We start from the raw sequence: 22,131 nt of genomic DNA on the forward strand, positions 1-22,131 counted from the left end.
TCAACGCCATTCAGCGTGTTTACACAATGGGACGGAAGCTTCCAGTCCAATTGGATACCAGGCTCTGAGGAAAGAACCTCAAGTCTCGTCTTCTCCGTGTCTGTGGAGACCTCTCCGCTTGTCTCGCTGAGGCTCGATGATCTTCGATGGTCGGGAGTCGGGACCCCTATCTCACATACCAGGGGTTGAAGCCGCTCCCATTGGGTGGCTTCCTAGAAACACGGTCTCTCTCGGATTCATTTGGTATCTATGATGTTCGACACTGTAACTCCATGTGTTCCCTTTTGGTATGTGCTAGAATATGTCAGAATTCACAGCAAGAACATCATCGCATCCAATACACATGAAGCGGTATTCATGAAGCGTTCACACGTAAGGGTCTGCACCTGCAAGCAGAGGTGTAAAATGTTTTTACAAGGCTGGTGGCGACAACAGCCTCTGCAATCGCGTCCTCAGGCTAGATAACGCGTCGAAGGGTCCAATACAAAGTTATCGATAAAATCATGTTGCAGCCGCATAGCCGAGGCGTCTGCTGTGGTCTCCGGGCGGGATAAAGATTCTCTCTCTCTCTGCACGACCAAAGTAAGGATTGACGTAGCCCTCTGCCCTCTGCCAGCATCTATCAAGCATCCCACGGATAACTCGTCATGAATTTCATCCGTCGAAGTTTCATAGCATAAGTGCGTAAATGAAGTGCACACGAACAGTGGGTCCGTTATTGGTTCCTTCGGTACACGGCGATCCAGGACTCTTTGCGGTTCTCCATGTTCGATGGTGGTTCGATGGTTTCACGGGTGATAGGGGCTGGACCTCTAATAGTCGAGATACACATGTAGGAAGACACCATCACAGTGAAGATAGCCGGGTAACTAAGAGGTCTGGAGGGGATTCTATTCCCTAAAGATAGCTCAAAGCTTCACACCTATTCTCGGCCGACAGTGAAAAGGTTTGATACATGAGGGCGGATCGCCTTCAGAATTGAGCTTAAGGTTGCACAAACTGTTGCACGTACCTTCAGAGAAGCAGATCATGGTTAAGAGTCTTGATACAACCCCTCCTGAACCATATACTCAGCAATCCGGTCCGGTACAAGACGCCGCCATTCGCCTCCACTTGTTACGGAGGGCGCGGTGAAGTCAATAGTCCTGGATGTGACCCTCTTCATTTCGCGCACAGCGCTGGAGCTGAATGTCCGCTCCGCGTCCCCAATTTCTATGAGTTGTATCCGTTGAGAGTCAACAAACTCTCGCGCAGTGTTAAGTGTTTTCCTCTCCTCTGCTGTCAAATCCAGCGCGGTAGATGATGACGACGGTGAGGTGCTGGCGTCCTCATTTTGCGGATTATGGATCCCAGACGAAGCCAGAGACCGCAGCGATTTGTCGTTGAAAGAATATGTGCCTGCCATAGTGCGTCTGGCACAGACGATGGCAGAATCATCCCCCAGGGGAGCAGGGGATAAGAATCGTCGCAGCGACACCATCATGATTTCCATTGAGTCTGAGCCTGCCGGGGCATCGGCGGCGGCGTAATAGCGGGGTGATAGCAGTCGTTCTAGTGTGTCAAACCCCAACAGGAAAGTGAGCTTGGGTTCGTACATTGCCGACGACCCCGCCCTTTCCGACATTCCAGCCAACCGGTTGCGTAGAAATGTCAGTAGCTTCGTGGATTTCCCGACAAACGTCGGTTCATCGATGATAGCTACGGCGACGTTGGATTCCGCAGATCTATCAACGTCGGGGGGTCCCGATGGAGGGCATACGATGTCCTTGGCCAGCAGCACCATCATCTCAAGACGCTGCACCAATGAAGCGTCCCTCTGCTTCAGCACCTTATCAGCATTCCGAACAGACAGTAGAAGGAGTTTCGCATCATAATCCAAGCCAAGATCATCCGATGTGGCTCCATCGCGCTCATCGGTGAAGCTGCGCTTCGGTCTCGGCGAGTTGGCTAGCGCTAGGTGTGCTAGCGTCGGTGGGTTGAAAGATGAGTCGAGGACGGAGATTCTGACGGGCCTTGGCGACCTCCCGGCGGTTTGCTCGTCCTTGTGCAGCGGCCAGGCGTCGTGCGGGACGTAGATGAGTTCGACCGGCGCAAGGTTCTGCTGAACCCTGTGTAAAAGAGAGAGCATCCCCGCCCTCGATGGGACATGCATGGTGGCTCAGACAAATTCCGGATAAGAGATAAGATCGGATTGCCTAGACTAAGATAAGATAAGACCGGCCGCTTCTCATCTGAACGTGTCATGGCTTTTACTTCCTCGTTTACGCGAAGTAGGAGTTACAGTTTACGGTTTGGCAGGGTTAAAACGCTAAACATCCTGGCTGTATCCAGGGGGAACACCACACTACCTGGGTAAATATTTAGGAATGCAGGCGATAAGCGTAGGCAATACCCAGGATTAAAATTGGACACGGAGCTCAAAGGTGCATAACATGACCTTGCGCCCACGAAGCAAGTCAATGGGGAGTACGGCATATCCCTAGGCTTGGGCTGGGAGAGTTGGTTCACGGGCGCTATAGCGAAGAAGGGCGATTTATATTGTCGGTCGGAACATCCCTGTTGATTGTCGAGATCGAGAGAACCGGGACTGCGCATGGTCATCAGGACGACTTGCTGTCGACAAAGAGGGCATCTGACTCAGGGGTGGTAACCAGAGCACCGACACGCTCAAGGTTTACTGAGCTTCTTAGTAGGTTTGCGCTACGCAGTTTACATCATAAGGAACGACTTTCCATTAATTAACAATCGACGTGCAGTAGGCGGGCCAGCGCTCACTTTAGCATTTCAAACTCACGAGGTTTAGGGATGCCAGGTCGATTAGCTCGGAGGGAAGGAGCAGCAATCGACTTCAATGTCTGAAACGGAGAAACACCTCTTCACAGTCGATTGCGGCGTCGACATGAACGTATGGCGGCACATGAAACTTCCGGATAACACAACTGTGGAGGGATCTTGCGTACCGGCGGCTTCGGCGGCTTCTCGCAAGGCCCGAAACTATTTCCGTGTATGGAGTCTCTTGGTTATGTTTATCGTATATCAGACACGCTTCCCATTTCCCATGTTGTGGAAACAACGAGGCGAACCCATGACACCGATCGCCAACTAAAGCCACGAGCACAAAGAGGCAATCATCGACCTTGAGGCGGGGAAGGGTAACTTATTTAACATTCCTCCCGGATTATCGTAGTGGAAGCATGAGAAGAAATACAACAATGGGAAACGATGGACGTCACTCAAGCCATCTATTTCAAGGCTTGTTTCATTTTCTAGAAAGGATACACGATAATGAGTTATGAGAAAAGAAGGGTATAAAATAAGGGACGTACCTCTTCCATCTCGTCGAAATCGTTCGTCTCAATCCTGATGATCTTCTTTCCCAGGGCTTTCTCGATCTGCTCCATCTGTAGCCATGTCTTGCGATCGTGAACGAAATTAATTGAAATTCCTTTCCGTCCGAAGCGACCCGTGCGGCCTATTCAACAGCGATTGGAGCAGTAAGCGAAACAGGCACAATATGAACCGCCGTGGTAAACATAGTAAATAAGGAGGATCATCGCTGTAAGTTTTGCTATCAAAGGGGATTTGAAGTAAGAACGCACCAATCCTGTGAAGGTATGTTTCGATGTCGGGCCTCTCATCTCCGCCCCTATCACGCTCATTCATAAGGGGTAGGTCGTAGTTAACAACCATGTTGACTTGGAGGATGTCGATACCACGCGCAATAACATTGGTGGTAATTAAAACCTAGGTCGTAACGGAATAAAGTATGAAAGGAAGTTTCGAATCAGCGGAGGTGAAGCTAATGAGATCTCGACCTCAAGACAAGCTTACCTTTTCTTTGCCCTCTCGGAAACCATCGATGATTGCATCACGTTCGGCAGCATCCTTGGCACCGTGCAAGGAGGCGACCTTGTGTCCCTCGGCTGTCATCCGCTGTGATATTCTATCTGCGGTTTGTCGATGCTAAGTCACAGGTCAAAAAGGGGGAACATCAAGGGATGTGGCGGGAAATTTTACCTTGCAGAAGATGATGCTCTGCCCTACGGTCAAAAGCCCGTACAAACTGACAAGAATATCGTACTTGTGCTCCTCGTTCTTACAATCCATGTAAAACTGCCGTATTCCATCTACACTCAGCTCATTCTGTTGTAGTTCGATTTTGTTGGCATTCGGCGCGAATTTCGAGGCAAACGCGCGGACATGGTCGGGGAAAGTAGCAGAGAAGAGGATAATTTGAACGGGATGTGTCCGCGGCAACATATTCTTGACACGAAGAGTTTGGTCACCGAGGCCGTCCTGGTCAAGCATATTGTCCGCTTCGTCCAACACAAAAACCTTCACTTCGCTGGGATCAATGACCTTCCGTCTCATCAAATCTGTCATTGTCCCGGGTGTTCCAACGATAACCTGTGCAGTGATCCGTGTCGCGCCTTTAGGAAGATGGTCTTTGATGGCATATTCCGTTTGCACTTGGGTGAACTTGCCCATGGCTACCACCACGGACATGATCTGACGGGCAAGCTCACGAGATGGCGCGAGGCACAGGGCCTAGAAAAGCTATAGACATAGGGAAGCAATAGGTGCACATACACGTACCTGGGGTTTATTGATTGAATAGTCGATTCGGCTGAGCATGGTGAGGACGAATGCAGCGGTCTTGCCGGTTCCAGATTGGGACTGGCCGATCATGTTCGTTGGTCTGAATGGATGTTCATGGATTGTTGGGGCGTGTAATCGAGGGTGAGACTAACGGATTGGAAAGAAGAAGCGGCATAGCGCGTTCTTGGATCTTCGACGGCTTGGAGAATCCCATATCGTATATTCCCTTAAGAAGATCTTGATGACTGGTGATATCTCATTCTATGACCAATTCAGCGCAAGGAGGATCGCCCGACTCACAGTCCAAGGGCTTCAAATGATTTCGCACTGTAGAGTGGCGAATTTGGGTCGGCTTGTTGATCTGCAAGTGTCACCTATTCGACGTGAACTGCAGTGCATGGAATTAACTAGTACACCACTTACGGCAACCTCGAAGGTTGAACTGACGAGATCGCTTGCCCCAGCTAGGACATGATAGTCAACGTCAGTATAATGCACACTCTTGCTTGATTTATCACTTGCCTGGCTCAGCATCGTTCCCCTCCTCCACCTTTGGTGCCACAACTGGTGCTGTAGAGGATTCGGCTAGTGGGATTCTCGCATCAGTTTGACATCGCGTACAAATATGGACTCAAGGTTACCAGGCGTGTAAAAACCGTCAGCATCCTTTTCTAGGGAAGCCATGTCGTTGGATTGTTCGTGAAATGTTCAGGTAAATACAGAGAGCGCTAATCCTCAGAGGAACGTGACGACGGCAATGGCCGATGTGTTTTAGCGCGCCGCCTCACCCAAATATGGAAACGGGGCGGACCTGAGAAACCTTCAGAGTCAAGAAACCCGTATTTCAGTTCATGGTGCACGCTCGGATTTTTGGGGACGTCGCGGGGGTAAGTCATGAAAGCTCACCATCCGACTGGCTTATAATGAGCCTCTTCGATATTTATGACGAGGTATCTTGAGTGGACATAATACATGCATGATAGTAACGAAGTTTTCTGAAGACTGAATCGGCACACTGGACGGTTGATTCGTGAAGCTATTGTATATTGGTATAGAAAACATGATGATAGTAAAACATTGCAGGTGAGTTCGTGGCAAAATCTATGTATCGTAGCAGTCTAATAGATCCATGGCAGTCGTAAAGATGAGAGAGTTATGCAGATTTCGTGGCTTGGGCGAACGCGATGGCGACAGTCTGATGAAAGTTTAATGAGCCACTCAGTCCAAGGGAAAATAGAAGAAGACGTACATCAGAGTGACTGAGGGAAATAAGGACATTCTTTATGCCCTTTGCTTGTGCCTCAGCAGCAGCATCGCCGTGAAGAGTGACGGTAGGAACGCCCTGGTCGTTATTGAGGATCTCAATGTCTTTCATGGAAGCTGCGGCCCCTTTGGACCGAACGCCGAGAGACTTGAAGATGGCCTCCTTAGCGACCCAACGGGCTGCGAATGATGATGGGGGCGAGGGTTGAGCGCGACAATATATTATTTCGGCATCGGTGAAGTTGCGAGCAACGAAGGTAGGGTTATGCGATGGTACAGCAGAGATCAATTCTGAAGCAAATCTGAGTCAGTGTGCCGAGTTTAAGTAACGAGAGAACTACAAACCTTGGTCTACGCCAACACCGATGGCTGAGTCAGAAGCAGGAGGAACTGAGATCGCCTCAGTGATTGCTTGGACATTCTTGCCGTCGAACTCCGGGGCTTTGGGCAAGTTAGCCTTGAATGTATAACTACCGTTCTTGGAGTCGAAGCTAGCACGAGCCATAGAGTTGAGGAGGACCTTATCCTCGAGGTCGGGGGTGTAGGGGGGAGCCTCCTTGATGCGAACGAGGGAAGGCTTGATCATCATCTCACTCATCGCCTTGTAGGCCTGGAGACTGCGCGAGCGATTGCGTTCTACGTAGCCCTTGTAGTAAGAAGGCTCAAGAGCACCCATGAGGTAACGAGGATGAACGAGGACAGCAGTGCCACCAACTTGACCGAAGCCGAATGATGACATAGCGCCAGCGCGAATGCCGTCGGTGTGGATTGACTTCGAAGGGAACATGAGGAAGTGACGATCTTGGAAGTGAGAATCGATGTTGCTAGAGTGATACGGTAAGCATGCTGATACTGGGGGTCAGGATCAAAGACGCTTACTCTGAATTCCTGTTTCCGGGGATGATGCCATTGAGGATGGTCTGCGACAAGCCACCCATTTGCCAGGATGCAGAACCACCCTTCGAGTGACCGAGCAAGCTCTTCTGCGCCATGACCGGAACGGCGTTACCAGGCGTACGACCGATGTTGGTGAAGATCTCGTTCCAAATATGGGTCTCATTCTCCTCCTGCATAGATTATCGTTAGCCCGTGTCTATTACGATTTCAAGTAGGACTCACGTTTGCTCCAGTACTTGTACCGTGAATTGAAAGAACACCAACGTCATCAGCAGTAAGTCCCCAAACAGCAAGTGCACGGCGGATGGGGGCGACACGGGGATCAGAGCCTTCAAGCATGCCGTACATAGCAAGTGCGTCCTTCTCTTGCTGTTTAGCTTCTTTCTCCATAGCAGCGACGCGCGAGGTAAGATATTCGTCGTCAATGGGCTCGCCCGATTCCTTTCGGAACTCGAGCTCTTGCTGGAGTTGAGCGCGCTCATTGTCAAGCCATTGGGAGATCTGGTTGCGGCGGAAGGAAAGTTGACGAGAGCGGTAATTGATGTCGAGGATGGGAAGGGGGTGCTTCGATGGTACTTCTCTGGCGACTGTGAGAGCGCCACGACCCGGAGCAGGGACAGATCGGCCAGCTTTGTCACTATTCGATAGTTAATAAAAGACACTTATCATAAGAAGTTGTGAACATACGTAGATGTCGAAGTGAATGCGAGGATACCACGAATAGGAGCGCCGAGCTCAAGAGCAGTCTTCGCGCTCATGACGATGTGAATGCCGGTTCCTTGCGCCTCCATGAACTACGAGAACCGGTAAGATTCGACGAAGAATGTTAAGAATAGAAATCACTTACCCCTGCACGCGTCGTTGTTGCTGGGCGAGACATTTCGGTCGGCTCGCGTCCCATAGCGAATTCGGTCTCAGCGTTACTTGTAGCCTTCATGTTGGCGAATTCATAGGATCCTTCCTCACTCAGATCATCAAAGCCACCTGCGAGCATGACCTTGGCCTTGCCAGAGAGGATGGTATCGCAGGCAATCTCAAGAGACTGAAGAGCCGTAGCACTGGTGGCAAAGTGAGCAACAGAAAGAGAAGATAAAGGCGATAGTCGTACCAGGCACCGACAGGAATCTTGACAGGTCCGCTGGAAGACATGAGGAGTAGATTGATCCAACCGGCAGTCGTGTTGATGAAGCTAGCGAGGAATGTCAGTTTGCGTCGAGCGCAACTAAGCAAGAAACTCACGTCTCTTGGAGGATATCATTCTGAACATCCTTTTCGTCGCGACGATCCTTGAACATCTTCGCCATACTCACGACACCACCCATACCACTGCCGATACACGTTCCGACTTCAGACGGGTGTATATATTTGTAGAGTTCGTAGGGATCAGTGACACCGGAGTTGTTGAGTGCCTCAGCAGCGCAGACGAGAGCCCAAAGAGTGGCACGATCTGTTTGAGCAATGATATCATCCGGAATGCCATAGCGGCCAGCGTGCCACCCGGTGGGGATTTGAGCAGCGACGGTTCGGCTGAACTTAAACGCTTTCGGAACGAAGACACAGGCACCCTTCTTGAACTTGACGAACCAGGAGCCGTCTTTGCCGGCCCAGATGTCACATTTGTCGCCATGCTGATACTTGAATTTCTGAGCTTCCGATTCGGACACTTCGATGGCCTCAAGGTCGTGGATGAGCTCGATTTCCTGGTTGAAGACCTTCTTGTTCGGGTCATAGCCACGGAACAGTTCAGGTTCTGAGAGGAAGTTAGTACAGCTGGCGGGAACCTTAAAGGAACAAACTGACCGATGAGCCGGATACCGGCATGGGCAAGAATGTCCTTTTCGTAGCGTCCGCGAACGTCTTTGTCGTCAACCGGCTCGCCAGTCTTGCTATCAACCCAGCCCACATGCAGTGAGCCGTCCTTGAGTTTCCCATCGAAATGTTTGATGTAGCCCATCATCCATGCCATCTCGATGCAGCCTTGGATCGTGAATTCGCCACGAGCTTCCATCTCCCAACGCGTTCTAGCACTTCCCCAAGGCCCGACTTCACCGTACCCAGTGAGGACGATGACCTTTTCGAGATCAATCATTCCCTGGAGCTTGGCAACGTCAGCAAGGCTCTCGGGGGTCTCAAGTTGAGGGAAATCGAAACGGAAGTTGGCACGTGGAGTGATTTCGACAGTTTGGAGGAGGCGCTCAGCTTCTACACCATTGACGACGGTGAAATCGGCTGAGTTGTCCCTGGTGATGGCGCGACGCAGATCGCCCTTCTTGAGCAGGTCCGTGCGAATGCGGTTCGTAATTTCGGCGAGGTCAGGTAGACGATCCATGCCGCCGTTGAGGTCCGCCCAGATTGGTTCAACCTGGGTAATACTGAAGAGGAGAGGATGCATGAGGCCGAGGACGTTGAATGCCATCTCCTTCGCGGAGAAGGTGCGCACGCCGTAAGTTTCCAACTCGTGGGCGACTATGTTGGTAGCACTCATCAACCCAGTGCCACGAGTCCAACTGAAGAAGAGAAAGAAAAGAAAATTAGAGAAATAGTAGACCGAGACTAAAGATAACATACCCAATGACTGCACCAGCTAAACACAAGTATTCCCCCCAGCTTTCCGAATTCCAGCGGTTGAAGAGCGTCTCGAGGGAAATCTTCGACTCTGAATAGAGACCATCGTTGCCGAAAAGGCCGTGATTGGGAGACAAGGGTAGGATGACCTGCGTGGGACGAGTGACGAAGTGGCGGCTGGCCTTCTTATTCTTCACGGCGCCGAGAATACGAAGAAGGTTCACAAGCATGATTCTGTGAGCAAGCTCTGACTTGTCATCGAGGCCATCTATCTCGCGACCATTTTCAGGAACTGCGGCGAAGGGAAGGATGTAGTCGAGATCCATGCCGAGTGTAGCATAGATGTAATCCACGAGAGCTTCCACATCCTGCCTTGAGCCTTGGTTGAATGGGACAACTGTGAGGGCAGAGCCACGACTTCCGAAGCTATGATAGATGGACTGGTAGTACTCGACGGTGGCTCGGCTATAACGCGAAGTTGTGACAACAACGTGAGCACCGCCGGAGAGGAGACCCTTGAGAATTTCGACACCGATAGACCCTTTGCCTACGCCGGTAAGGAGAGCATTCTTGTCTTTGAAGGTAGTCCCGGAAGTGGCGATTTCGTGAAGCACGTCGAGGTAGACACCAGTGAGATTGCTGCTGTATTCCCAGTTGACGCCGACTTTGCGCTTGAGATGGAGAAGGGGAATCTTGTCCCCTGAGACGGAAGAAATGGTCGAAATCTGAGGACGAAGGAACTGAGAAGAGGATCGTCGATTGCGAACGCCCGGTCGAGGTCTAGCTTCAGGATTCTTTCGCAGTGATCGAACGACGCCCTCGTATAACGCCTTGATACGGTTCTTCTGCTCCTGACTGATGCCTGGTTGAGATTTGACGACCGTCCACAACTTCAAAACATCGTCCTGGACCTTCTGGATGTTCACAGGAGTAGACACAGTATCGCCGCTGGCCATCTCCTCGACGTACGCCTCCAACTTGCGGACATTCTCGCGGACAACCTCAGAGTAGACAATATCACCTTTGTCCGTTACTTCGGTGTGCGGCGCAGTGGGGAAGGTAACTACAAACGATATTAATGCATTAAAGTGATCTTTAAAGGTCCAACCTTACCATCCTTGTACAATGGCGGTTGGCCAAGTACTTCCCGTGTATTGTCGATCAAGCGTTGACCGAACTCCTTCGCAAGCGCGTAGTTCTCTCCCTTGGACGGATCACACTGATTGATATGATACTGCATGTATGTGAGCATCTCCGGATCTGCGCGATTAAGCAATGCGATGCAGCGAGCTGTGATCTCACGATCAACAGTAGTAAGGCGACCAAAGATGATGTCGTAGTACATGAGCAATGCATCTTGACGAACCCAATTCCAGGAGGAGTCGAAGCGACGGGCCTTCAACGGATCGAAGAATGGTTGAATGCCCTCAATATAAGTATCGCCATGCTCTTTCGTGATGCTGTCGAGCTTAGCTTGAAGAGACGCCGAAGTCGCTTTCTCTGTGTCAAAGGCGATCTCGCCAGCGCGGGAGTCACGCTTGAGATAGCGCATGTAGAGTTCGATTTGTTGCGCGGCGAATTGCTCCTGATCTGCTTGGAACTTGATGAACTCTTCGCTGTTGATTACGGCGCCGCCACCAGAAGCACCACCGGCGCCCCCGGCACCAGGAGCGGAGAGAGATATGCCAGCTCTTTGGGCGTAGGTGGAAACGACACCGTCGAGCCAAGTCTTAGCTTCGGGTTCTGATCCAAGACGTTTGGGGGGTTCCAAAGTTGTTCCGAGCAGCAGCACGGCATCTGAGCGAGAGGGACCTAAGCCCCAACTCTTGGAAAGATATGTCTTGATTGCAGACGCGTTGAATCCTCCCGGCATTTTCCCGCCAACCATGCGGGAGACGAGACCAGCAGTGTATTTCCCGAGGGACCCGCTATGTCCAGAGCCGAGAGCGGACCCGAGTTCTTCGAGTGGAAGCTCCTCTCCTTTTTCAGGTGCAGATGTGAACTCCAACTGAAGATCACCCAAGATTTCGTTCTGAAGAGTTGACTTGCCTCCGACGAGGTCTTTGATCGACTTGCCAAGAGGTACCTCATCGACGCGTTTCTTCAACTTCTGGGCAACAATGACGCTCAGTATATCAACGGCCTTGATGGGCACGTCTTCAATGGACACGACAGGGCCGGAAGCAGCGGGGGCAGGAGCAGACGCTACAGGGACGGCAACGGGAGTAGATGGGGCGGAAGCAGCGGGCTCCGGAGATGATGAAGAGTCGGCGGGAGCTTCGGGCTCATCCTCGAATTGGTAGTAGATTTCTTTGACGTTCTTTGCGTGGCAGAGGATGATACGAGACCGTGTCACAGAGTCGTCTGCAGCTTCGTACTTGGCTTTCAGCGTGCGAGACGCCATTCCAGTAAGAGTGGGGGAGGGGCCAAGTTCGATCAGGCGTTCAAAGGCGAATTGAGTGAAAAGTCTGTCTTGCGTTTCTATCCAACGAACGGGCGAGGCGAATTGGTAGGCCAGAAGTTCAACGAGAATGATATAAGCGAGTTTCTGGCGTTGTTCGGCTCCTCCCCAGTTCTCCGATTCCCACTTCTTGAGGACCTTGTCGAGGCGAGGCGAAGATGTTTGGTCGTAAATCAGCTGAGCATATTCTTGCGAGACGTCGAAGGGTTTGGCAACCAGATTTGGAATGTATTTGCCGACGAGCATATCCGGGTTCAAGTGTGCAGCGTTAATCTTCTTGGAAAGATCTATATAAAACATCAACAAAAAAGTCATAAAACACAGGAGGGGTAACTTACAAGCACGGAAGGGCATGACACCAGCCCATAGATAACGCGAGTGGAATGGAACATCAATGCCAGGGAGGGGAATGGTAGCGAAACCTCTCTCAAGCTTGATGTAGCCCTCCGCCTCTTGCTGTTTCTTAGCGCGGTCGAAGCATTCTTTGACGATGTCTCGAAGCATCTCTTTCACTTTCTCCACAGTGAAGGTTTCCGTAAGCTAAGTGAGATCAATTAGTGGATGTAAGATAGCCAGTAACACAGGATATCACCTTGGCAATGTCGATCTTCTGGACTTTCAAGTAGTTCAACACATTGGTCATTGTTTGCAATGCCACAAGTTCACCAGCGCAGACGTATTGTTGTCCCTAAAACCACGATAGTCAGATTCAAGTCTCCGACGAATTCGAAGCCCATACCTCGACATTGTAGTTGACGATTTCCAGCAGCGAGCCCGAGACGGAGGCAATGGAATCGACGACCTCGCGCAATGCGGCGTCGGTGAAAGAGCTTGAGATTCGACTCGGGTTGACAGCGCACATCGCGTAGTTGGATCGGTTCTCTGCATCGCGTTCCACAGCGCGTTGCATTGTAATTCCACGATAGAACACGACATCGACAAGAGCGGAGATGTGGAGGACGTCGGCGATTGACGCCAACGCAGAGTATTCACCGAGGGAGTGACCGGCGAAAGCACAGTCCTTCTGTACGAAGCCTTTCATGCGCATATCCTCGAAGGCGGCCTTCTCGGTGACGACAAGGGCAATTTGGGCGAACTGTGTGGCAAATAGAAGACCGTTGGGATGACTGAATGTGTACTTGGGGGTACGTATGTCGATGTCAGCGAAGAGAGGGAGAGTTTTGACGTTGCCGTCTTTGTCCATGGTGTCGTAGGTCATGTCCATGTAGCGCTTCCGGATTGCCTGGCCCTTAATACCTCCAAAGTGGATCGTCTTCTCTTTCGGGTTATCCTTGACAATCTCCGTGATCGAGAACCCATAGACGGCGAGCAAGTGAGCATCAGCACCGTCCCAAACAGCGCGAGCAGCAGGCGAAGAATTATAGAGATCCATACCCATACCAGGCTCCTGCGAACCCTGACCGGTGAAAACATAGACGGTGGTAGGTTGTGCGATTTCCGCTGAGCCTTGGAGGACCTTCTCGCCTCGCGTGTTGGTTGTCTCAATGTTGACGACCATGTTCCCATCTCTCATGCTGACATGGCGGATTTTGACGCTGAGTTCGTCGCCAGGAAGAACCATGCCAACAAAGTTGACATCATAGCTAAAGAGAATGAACGGTGTGAGACATCATGTCAATGTGTCACATACATAACTTACGCGAGGACTCGCTCGGGCTTCCCTTTCGCAACGACATTCTCGATATATCGCCTAGTAGCGGCGCTTGACCAGAGGCCATGGGTAATGGTGGTAGGAAGGGAGGCGTAGTCCGAGAAGTAAGGGTTGATGTGAATCGGGTTGAAGTCGCCCGAGACATTGGAATACGGCTCGTTGGTCAAAGGCGCATTGAAAGTGGTTGGGACGCCCTCCCCAGTCATAGTATATCCATCGTTAGCGAGGGGTGTTGGCAATCCTTGGGGTGCGCCGTGACGCTGAAGGTAGGCGAGGACTGGATTGCCCTTTGAGTCTTCGTGTTGGAAATATACAGAGCCGACTTTCACCAAACGTTTGAGCTGATCTCGAACGAAGACATCACCGGTGACCATGACGTCCTTGTAAGAGACGCGATCCTTGAACGAGAATTGGGACTGGATACGGAATATGAGGGAGGTGCCGGCAAGGAGGGGTTGGGAGGGGTCGCTCCATTCAAACCACTCCTTAGATTGCAGTACGCCGACGTGGGCGTCATTCTCCAAGGGCACTAGATAGTCGGGTTCCTCTGTTGTCTCGAAAGTATTCTCGTAGTCAGTGAAACGACCGCGGTAGAGGAAGGCCGAGACGACTTGGATAACCGGGTTAGAATCACGGTACACATGGCCCTTTACCTTCACAATCTTGCCTTCGTTGCTGTTGGTCACAGAAGCAATGCGTGCCTCTGCTTTACAGATGTCGCCGACTTGGAGGGGCCTCGCACCCTCCACCATCTTGAATCCGTTCGAAAGATGAACGAGTTTGAGAAGGTCTCCGTCGACAGCTCCAGGGAAGATTGATTTAATGATCGCCTATATTTCTCATATGGTGAGGAGCTGTGTGCCGACTTATCCCAAGGAATACTTACCTGCCACCCGGTAACGATAGCGAAATCCATTGGAGCCTTCACGGACTCGTTCCTGCTGGTCTTGAACTCCTCACCTTGATTTCCAACCACAGAGCAGAACTTCTCCACAGTTTCCGCAGCAATGACGACCTCGGGACCGGAGAAGGATGCCTTCAAGTCGATCTCGGGCAAACTCTCGTCGTCACCGTACCAGAGTTTCCAGTAGAATTCTTTGATCCTCTTGTTTCGACCTTCGGCGACTTCGTGGATCGGGGCAAACCCTTGCGAGGGCTTATACTGGAATTGCAGCAAAAGGGGAACAGAAACATTGCGGCGCTCCTCGAACATGATGAGGTCGATGAGCCCCGTAGATTTGTGGTAAGTGATCTCGACGGCCTTGAATCCCTCTAAGGGCTGACCGAAGGAACGAGCCGCGCCGTAAGCGGTGAGAGACGCAGGATCCTGCCCATCGAAGGTGACAACGACTTTCTGTTTGTGACGGGGGGCAAGAATGCGGCGAAGAGGATTGTCAATGTAAGAAGTGCCTTGGACGATTGTAGTTGAAGTCAACAAAGCCTTCAACCATGTCAGTTTATGGCCGCTCAAAGTTTCAAGCCAGGTCTGGGTGTCGGGTAGCACGTCGCCGACTGTATAGGTGGTAGGACCGTTGGAAGTGGGGGAGGTTGTTAGGGGAGAAGGAGCAAGATAATCAACGGTTGGGACTTTATTTGAGTCGCCTGCATACTTGCTATCCAAAAGGCGCTTGATGAGGGACTGGTTAATACCACCAAGGAGCTCTTTGATAGGCTCGTCTTTGACGATAGCATGCTTGACCGCGACAGGGCCTTGGAGGACGCAGACACGTTCCGGATCCTGGTCAAATACAGCCTCGATATCTTCCGCCGCCCAAAGGGAATCCTGTGCGAACGGCTAGTAAGCAACGGCAATTGTGAACAGCTCAGTTGGACTTACCTTCTTGAACCAAACCTCGAAACTAGCGTCTAGAATGGGAATGAATGGCACAGGCTTCTGACCAGGGCGTTGAGCGATAGCGAGGAAGTAAGCACGATCCTCGGAGGCAAGGAGCTGCTCTTTGGCAAGTGGGTACTTCTTCAAGAACGCCTCGACGAAAGGGAGGGGGTCGTCCAATGATGCGTAGCTTTGGAGGATACTGGCCTTGTTCCCTCCCCCGTTGACACCGGCGAAGCGCTCCTCAACACGTCTCAACCAATCACCGGTCAGATTCCTCAAGCTTATATCCACCCAACGCTTCTCGTGCGCGACGAACATCAACCTGATCATCCTCAAGACAGTCTCCTCATAAGTCATGTCGCGCAAGTCGATCGCCACGGTGTCGTCCTTCTTCCATCCAAACCACGGCTTGCTGAAGTCCCGATTGAGCTTCATAATCACCTCGTCACGATGTTGAGACAACCAGGCGTCTCGTTTCTCCTTCGGCAGCTTGAAGACGGTGTCATCGAACTCCTTCCACAACTTCACACCACGGTTCGCGACCTTATGGATCGGTTCACCGAGCTCGGAACGCACAGTGAGAATGCCACCAGTCGGCGCCTTGTATGTCCCTTCCCACTTGCTGTCGTCAACACCAGCCGCGGCGACAATCAGGTCCTTCACGCTTCCGCTAGTATGTGCTTCCTTCGCCACCATTACCCGGCTGGCGTAGAGGAAACCGTCGAATGGCATCAACTGTGCCCCGTACATCGCCTTCGACCACTCTCCCGTGAGGTAGGGGAAAACGTCTTCTCCATCCTTCGCACCAAATCCACTACCACCGACGAGGATAATATTCTCGGCTTGACGGATGGCACGGTATGTAGATAGAATCGGTTGATGGAAATCTTCGAAGGAATGATGGCCACCGGCGCGACCACCAGTCCATTGCATGATGATGGGGAAGTCGGGGTTTGCCAACGCGATGTTGACTACTTGCCTGATACCATCGACGCTACCGGGCTTGAATGCGACGTGACGAATACCAGCTGCCTTAAGGCCATCGATGATTTCTTTGGCCTTCTCGGTGCTAGGAATACCAGCAGCAACACAGAAACCTTCGATGGGAAGACCCTCGCGGCGCATCTCCTGCCACAGAGGGAATTGGAAGTTGAATTGACGGGGATTGATATAGAGGGCGTTGAGGGTAAGGCCAACGCCAGCAGGGATGTTGGCCTGGATTTCTGCGACCTTGGCGCGAAGGGCGGAGGCATTGTAGTGGCCACCACCAGCAAGTTCGACATGATAGCCAGCGGAAAGAACAGCAGAGACGAAGCCCGCCTTGACGGTCGTCGGCGTCATACCGGCCACCATGATGGGTGGCTTGCCCAACAAGCGAGAGAATGGCGTATCGAGATGGATAGTGCCATCACTATATGAAGTCAAAATTCAGCAACCACAAGTAAATGAACGACGTAATAGCCACAAACCTAGTCTTGACCAACTTAGGAGCCCACTTCTTGCTCCAGCATTCTTCGTGTTTGACGGTGATGGCATCGTACAACTCTGCATCCCCCTTCGTCTTGTCGCCAACAACAATGACGCGAACACCAAGGCCATCAAGATTACGGGCGGTCAAGGGCCCAATTCCACTGAGGCCACCTGGCCCGAAGTCAATGGCGTGGGTGGCGGTGTCGGGGAAATTAGTCGCGATCGACCAATGAATGGGTTTCGTGAAAATCTGATCACACAGCTCACGCGTGAGTGATCTTGTGCTGGGAAGTTCACTAAGGTCCGTTCCTGATAAAGTCGACGCGATTAGCACATGTAACATCAAAGAAGCGTGGACAAATGGGCTTTGATGTAGTAAAAGCACATGATCGAGATATAACACACGTACCGTCTTCGGTGTTATAAACAGGGATACCCAAATCTTCGCCGGTCCACAACTCCTCCCCAAGATCCTCCATGACCTTGTCCGACGCGCCCTCCATGTATTTGCTGTGGTAGGGGACGCCGACAACCAAGAACCTCGTGGAGAAAACTGGCTTCCTCTCGCTGAATGGAACCTTGCTCTGATCGGAGTTGGCCGCTTTGACTTTCCTCAGATGCGTAACCAAGCCGTAGAGACTCTTAGCTGGCCCCGTGATGACGAACGCTCGGGGGCCGTTGTGTAGTGAGACGTAGATTTGAGAATTGTCAGGAAGGTGAGAGTTGGTCTTCTTGATGTGGGGCTCGAGCTGGGGAAGACTCAAGCCAGTGACGCTGAGCATGGGAGATGGAGCACCTTCGCCTCCTTCGATGCTGTCCTTCACCATATTAGGCTCCAAAGCGACAACAGGGAACATCTCCTGGCCTCGCATGCCGGAGTAAAAGAGCCATTTCAAGGCCTTTGAGGCGTTCTCTTCGAAGTCCTCCCAGGTCTCCGATACAGCGATGACAACGGCGCCTACGATCCCTTGCGAGTGACCGGTGGCACCTTGTAGACGTTCTTGCATGTCAAGGGGCGTTAACCCCGATATCTTGCAAGCAATGACATATTGCGCGAGCTGCGTAAGCCCGATGAGTGGGAAAGAAATGGGGACGGAGGCAAGGTATGAAAGTGGTGGTCGCGATTCGGCTCCTTCCGCTAGCCAAGACGCGACGGACAGCCCATGGGTGTAGAACGAAGTGCTGGAAGCATTGGTGGTAGATTGTCGCGACGTCGCGAGGGGTTCCAAGACATTTTTCGAGACGTTCTCGATGAATGATTTGACATAGGGCGTGTAAGTGTCGTATAATGACTGCAATTCATCGAAGTACACTTCGTTGGTGCCCTGACCTCCAAATAGGGCGTAGATTTGTGCTTTCTCGTTGGTCGCGGCATTGAGAAGAGCTGAAGAAGACGCGGGGGTCGCCCCTGACGCAGATAGAGCCTTGAAGTAAGCCTGAAGAACGGCTTTTCGCGTGTCCGGAGTGTACGCGGCAACAAGAGTGTGGATTTCTTGGGCCTTCAGGTATGAATTGACGAAGTACGAAAGGACGTTCGCAATAAGTGATTTGGTCGCCTCGTGGTCGACGAGATACGAAAGGAAACGCGCTGTAAAGGCTACCGTTGCCTCCATAACATCGTCTTCTCCTTCAACAACGCCAGCGTCCGTCTGGCTCTCCACATGTGTAAATTCGTCCCGAAGGACTTCAGCTTGGATCCATTCGTCCGCGTGCGCGGATACGGGGATGGAAAGCTACGATCAATGAACAAAATATCTTCATACGACAACAAATGAAATCCACGTACTCTAATTTGTCCAGAGGATATGATTATAGGACGCATGCTGATACTCGGGGTGGCTGAACCGTTCTGCTTGATTGCCATGTCTATGATTGCAATCCAAACTCTTCTAATGTGATTTCAGGAAAACGCAACGAACTGAGATGAGCAGCCCAGCGACGGCGGTAGTGGTGATGGTGGTAGAGGTGGTAGAAGACGAAAAGTGAGAAAGCCTCACGAAATGAACGAGGCAGTCGAGGTCTGTTATATAACGACCCCAAATGATATGGGCTCACTCAGTTTCTGGTCCAAAAATCTTGACCCCAAAGATTTTTTTTGCGATCAAGGTCATGTGATGGACGCGTTCAAGGCATGCGGGGGAATTCTAGGCTCACAAAACGTGGGCGCTTATATACTGACAAACACTTCCTGCCGTATTTGAGAGAGGTGTGTGCCCCAAATGCTAACGCTAGTGTTGTTCACCCCATGAACGGCGAGATTGGGGATCAAATCGTTAAACCAAGATCCCCTAGCTACCCAACTGTTCTCATGGTTAGGTAAAAGACGATTTAATGTGCGCGACGTGCACAACATGAGGTCGCTATCACAGTAATCCATCGACATCAACGTAACAAATCAGACAACTCTCGATTATTTGCAGGAAATTTGGCGCCGCAATTACCATCATCATACAAATCTCGGGTTTTCGCTCCAAAGTTACACAAATCGGTTACCGCGTCGTGACTGTTCGTACGTTTCACGCTCAGCTGATCATTTGTCCCAGACGAGATCCATCAGATTGGCATAAAATCGTTGATGAAGGCAGGACGTTGAAATATACTGTAGTACCTGGGTATCATAGCATCGAGCGCACTCTTCAAGCCTCCTCACAATTATCAACGACGGAGACGGTTCACCCGTTGCCAGACGCGGGCCCCACCGTTTCTGCACCGTTATTATGCTGGCGCTCGGTGTACTCTTATTCTCTCTTCAACGAGCGGACGACGACTCAAAGTTAGCTCCTTGCCTACAGGACACAGCGTCAGGTGCTGAACGTGTCTCTTGTCACGATCACAGAGACATACCAAGACATACCCTGAGATACATGGCCTTCGATTTTGATTGGATCATATCATGATTGGTGTTGGATACCGTTATTCACCGTTACTACAGATACCCCCTAGGTATCTCTTTGTGAGCGACCAAGCAGTAGCAGAAGAGAAATAGAAAATGGAGCGTCAACAAGGCAAACATGGTGAATGAGCAAGACCAAATTCCAATGTTCGAGTTGAGATGAATATGTTATGCATGGAGAAAGGCTGGCAAATACTCTAACTTCCTGGCAACATCCTGGTCGTCTTGATCATGAATTCATCGCCCCAGGCCGTTTGAATCGCCGGAAAGGCTGGTTCGCTAGTATGCGAAGGAGAATCCTAGACGGGGACTTACCGCCGATAAACCCGTCTCATAATTTCTTGTCGGTCTTAGCTCAGCGAGAGCTGCGGTGGTCTGAGCTAACCGTGGGTCAGTTGTTGGGATACAATTTGGAGGCCTTCCGGGATCGCTTCCCATGCCAGAGGGCAACAGTGGTGACGGTCCTTACAGCGGCTTATGTTATCTGCTAGCCGTTCGCTTTTTGACTCTGGTATCTGATTATAAAAGTTACCAGTAGCGGAGGTTATGTTCCTCTCGAGGACACTGTCAGGTTTGCCGAACATCATGGCGGGCGTCACAAATAGGAATCGGGGTTGGTCGTTGCACGTAGTACAGGAAGGAAGTAAATTCAAGCTGCTCAGAGATCTTCGTTGCACTCACTTACTTTTTCTTCTTCCCCCGAAATGCGTGGCGAAGAATGCGGTGAGCTCTAGTCTGTTCGTCTCAGAGTCCAAAATGGACTCAGGGGAGATCAGGGGTATGCCGTGACTAAGTTCATGTTTGCCTTTAACAACCACCATGTAGTCACCCGCGAAGGACGGCTCGTTTTCCGCAAGGCTTCGTCGCTCTGCGCATGGATCCCCCAGTATCAGGCTCGGATGGCCCGATGTTCTATTCCAGCAAAAGCCTGGAGAGTCGCGCCGCAGAATAAGCTCGCAAGCCTCCCAGTACCTGGGTTCTTTCAATTGGAACACAGCTAACTCTGGCTACCGATATTTACTCTCACAATTGGCCCCACACGCCATCTCAGGTGAACATTCTCGCCTTGACCACTACTCCCAAATCCTACTAGCACTGATTTACTGATAAATTTGATAGGCTCTCACTATCTCTACAATCTCTTCCTTGCCCCTGCCAATGTCGGATCTTCTGGCCAATGGCCTTGCTTTGAAGCTACATCATAGGACTATTAAGCTCGCATACAGCTATGGCGCGTGTGACGAGCGCAGATGTTCTAGCTTCAATGTTTTGAGGGGACAAAGTTTATATACCTAAAAGTCGTCATATTCGGGTTATAATTGTATCTAGTGGAATATCTGGGCCGGTATGTTACAGCTTCGACCGTATATAAGTCGCAACTTCGCTTTCAGGTTGACCAGCATCTCCTCAGGCTCTTTACAGTATGTGCACTTCGCTACAATACCCTCGATTCATTTACTCATTCACTCCTCATAGACCAACGGAGCCCGACATTGCTGCCGTGTACAAGTATTAGTCGTCCACCATGTGTACGTTGGCATTTGTATATTCTGTCGGCGTACGAATGCTTACGCTCATCACCAGCTACCCCCGCTCGCGCCGCCTTTTTGCGCCCAGGCAAGCCCGAGGAGTGCTACTTCTTCCAAGGCGACCAATACATTCGTATGCTAATCACCCCCGGCGCTACGAACGACAAACTTCTTTACGGACCTGCTAAAATCATGGACGAGTGGCCCTCCCTCAAGCAGGCTAGGTTCAACAGCATCGATGCGTGTCTCCCGAACCCCAAAGACGACTCCGAGGTCTACTTCTTCAGCGGCGACCAGTACTGCTTGATCAAAGTCATCCCGGAGAGCAGCAACGACAAAATCATCACCGGCCCGAAGAGCATCGCTGATTATTGGCCTTCGCTGAAGAAGGCCGGGTTCACTACCCTCGAGGAAGTCTTCCCGAGCCCGCGTGGAGACGGAGAGACATATTGCTTCAAGGACAGCAATTATTGCCGCATCAAGTTTGTTCCTGGCACCCTGGATGAAAGTCTCATGAATGGTCCTACGGACATTCAGGCTGGGTGGCCGTCGTTGAAGCAGGTCGGGTTCAGCAGCATCGACGTTGCCGTAGTGAACTACAAAGACCCCTCTCAAGTCTACTGCTTCAATGGCAACCAGTACGCCCGAATCCACGTCGTACCTGGGACTTCCGATGATACAGTTATTGATGGCCCTCATGATGTCGCTTCGCGCTGGCCTGCATTGAAGCAAGCTGGGTTCTATTAGGTTATTGCATATGCTTTTCGTTATTAAACATCCTGACACTTTCCTGTTCCCCAGTTCCCAAACAGGTCGCAGGTCGTTAGTCATCGAAAGTACGCAAGCAACGAAAAGATGAAGCCAAGTGTACACGAAATACTTAGCAAGATGTAACCATGTAAATAAATACTGTAAACTAGTTCAAAGCGTTGTTCCTTACTCAAA

General features: G+C 51.2%; 4 protein-coding genes across 4 annotated transcripts; 1 reads left to right on the top strand and 3 right to left on the bottom strand.

The window, feature by feature from the left end:
• Window positions 1-1,033: 1,033 nt before the first annotated feature.
• Window positions 1,034-2,152, bottom strand: PC9H_009405 (uncharacterized protein; the record flags this gene model as incomplete). Its single annotated transcript, XM_036778907.1, has 1 exon — window positions 1,034-2,152. The coding sequence occupies one exon, from the start codon at window positions 2,150-2,152 to the stop codon at window positions 1,034-1,036; it is 1,119 nt and encodes a 372-aa protein (XP_036628296.1).
• A 1,090-nt stretch (window positions 2,153-3,242) lies between these two features.
• Window positions 3,243-5,283, bottom strand: DBP5 (RNA helicase required for poly(A+) mRNA export; the record flags this gene model as incomplete). Its single annotated transcript, XM_036778908.1, has 11 exons — window positions 3,243-3,266; window positions 3,327-3,472; window positions 3,600-3,744; window positions 3,832-3,963; window positions 4,018-4,548; window positions 4,597-4,699; window positions 4,752-4,844; window positions 4,900-4,960; window positions 5,023-5,063; window positions 5,118-5,184; window positions 5,241-5,283. The coding sequence occupies 11 exons, from the start codon at window positions 5,281-5,283 to the stop codon at window positions 3,243-3,245; spliced, it is 1,386 nt and encodes a 461-aa protein (XP_036628297.1).
• A 469-nt stretch (window positions 5,284-5,752) lies between these two features.
• On the bottom strand, window positions 5,753-18,628 carry FAS2 (3-oxoacyl-[acyl-carrier-protein] synthase; the record flags this gene model as incomplete). Its single annotated transcript, XM_036778909.1, has 21 exons — window positions 5,753-5,794; window positions 5,849-6,153; window positions 6,208-6,686; window positions 6,742-6,929; window positions 6,982-7,396; window positions 7,447-7,553; window positions 7,607-7,817; window positions 7,868-7,948; window positions 7,999-8,509; window positions 8,560-9,266; window positions 9,328-10,387; window positions 10,438-12,072; window positions 12,124-12,325; window positions 12,378-12,473; window positions 12,525-13,389; window positions 13,446-14,287; window positions 14,344-15,240; window positions 15,295-16,705; window positions 16,764-17,073; window positions 17,174-18,497; window positions 18,551-18,628. The coding sequence occupies 21 exons, from the start codon at window positions 18,626-18,628 to the stop codon at window positions 5,753-5,755; spliced, it is 11,766 nt and encodes a 3,921-aa protein (XP_036628298.1).
• A 1,785-nt stretch (window positions 18,629-20,413) lies between these two features.
• PC9H_009408 (uncharacterized protein) lies at window positions 20,414-21,933 on the top strand (the record flags this gene model as incomplete). Its single annotated transcript, XM_036778910.1, has 2 exons — window positions 20,414-20,435; window positions 21,242-21,933. 2 exons carry the CDS (start codon window positions 20,414-20,416, stop codon window positions 21,931-21,933), a joined length of 714 nt encoding a protein of 237 aa, XP_036628299.1.
• Window positions 21,934-22,131: the final 198 nt, after the last annotated feature.

The sequence above is a fragment of the Pleurotus ostreatus genome (assembly GCF_014466165.1).
Source record: "Pleurotus ostreatus strain PC9 chromosome Unknown scaffold_7, whole genome shotgun sequence".
In the NCBI taxonomy this organism is placed as follows: domain Eukaryota; kingdom Fungi; phylum Basidiomycota; class Agaricomycetes; order Agaricales; family Pleurotaceae; genus Pleurotus; species Pleurotus ostreatus.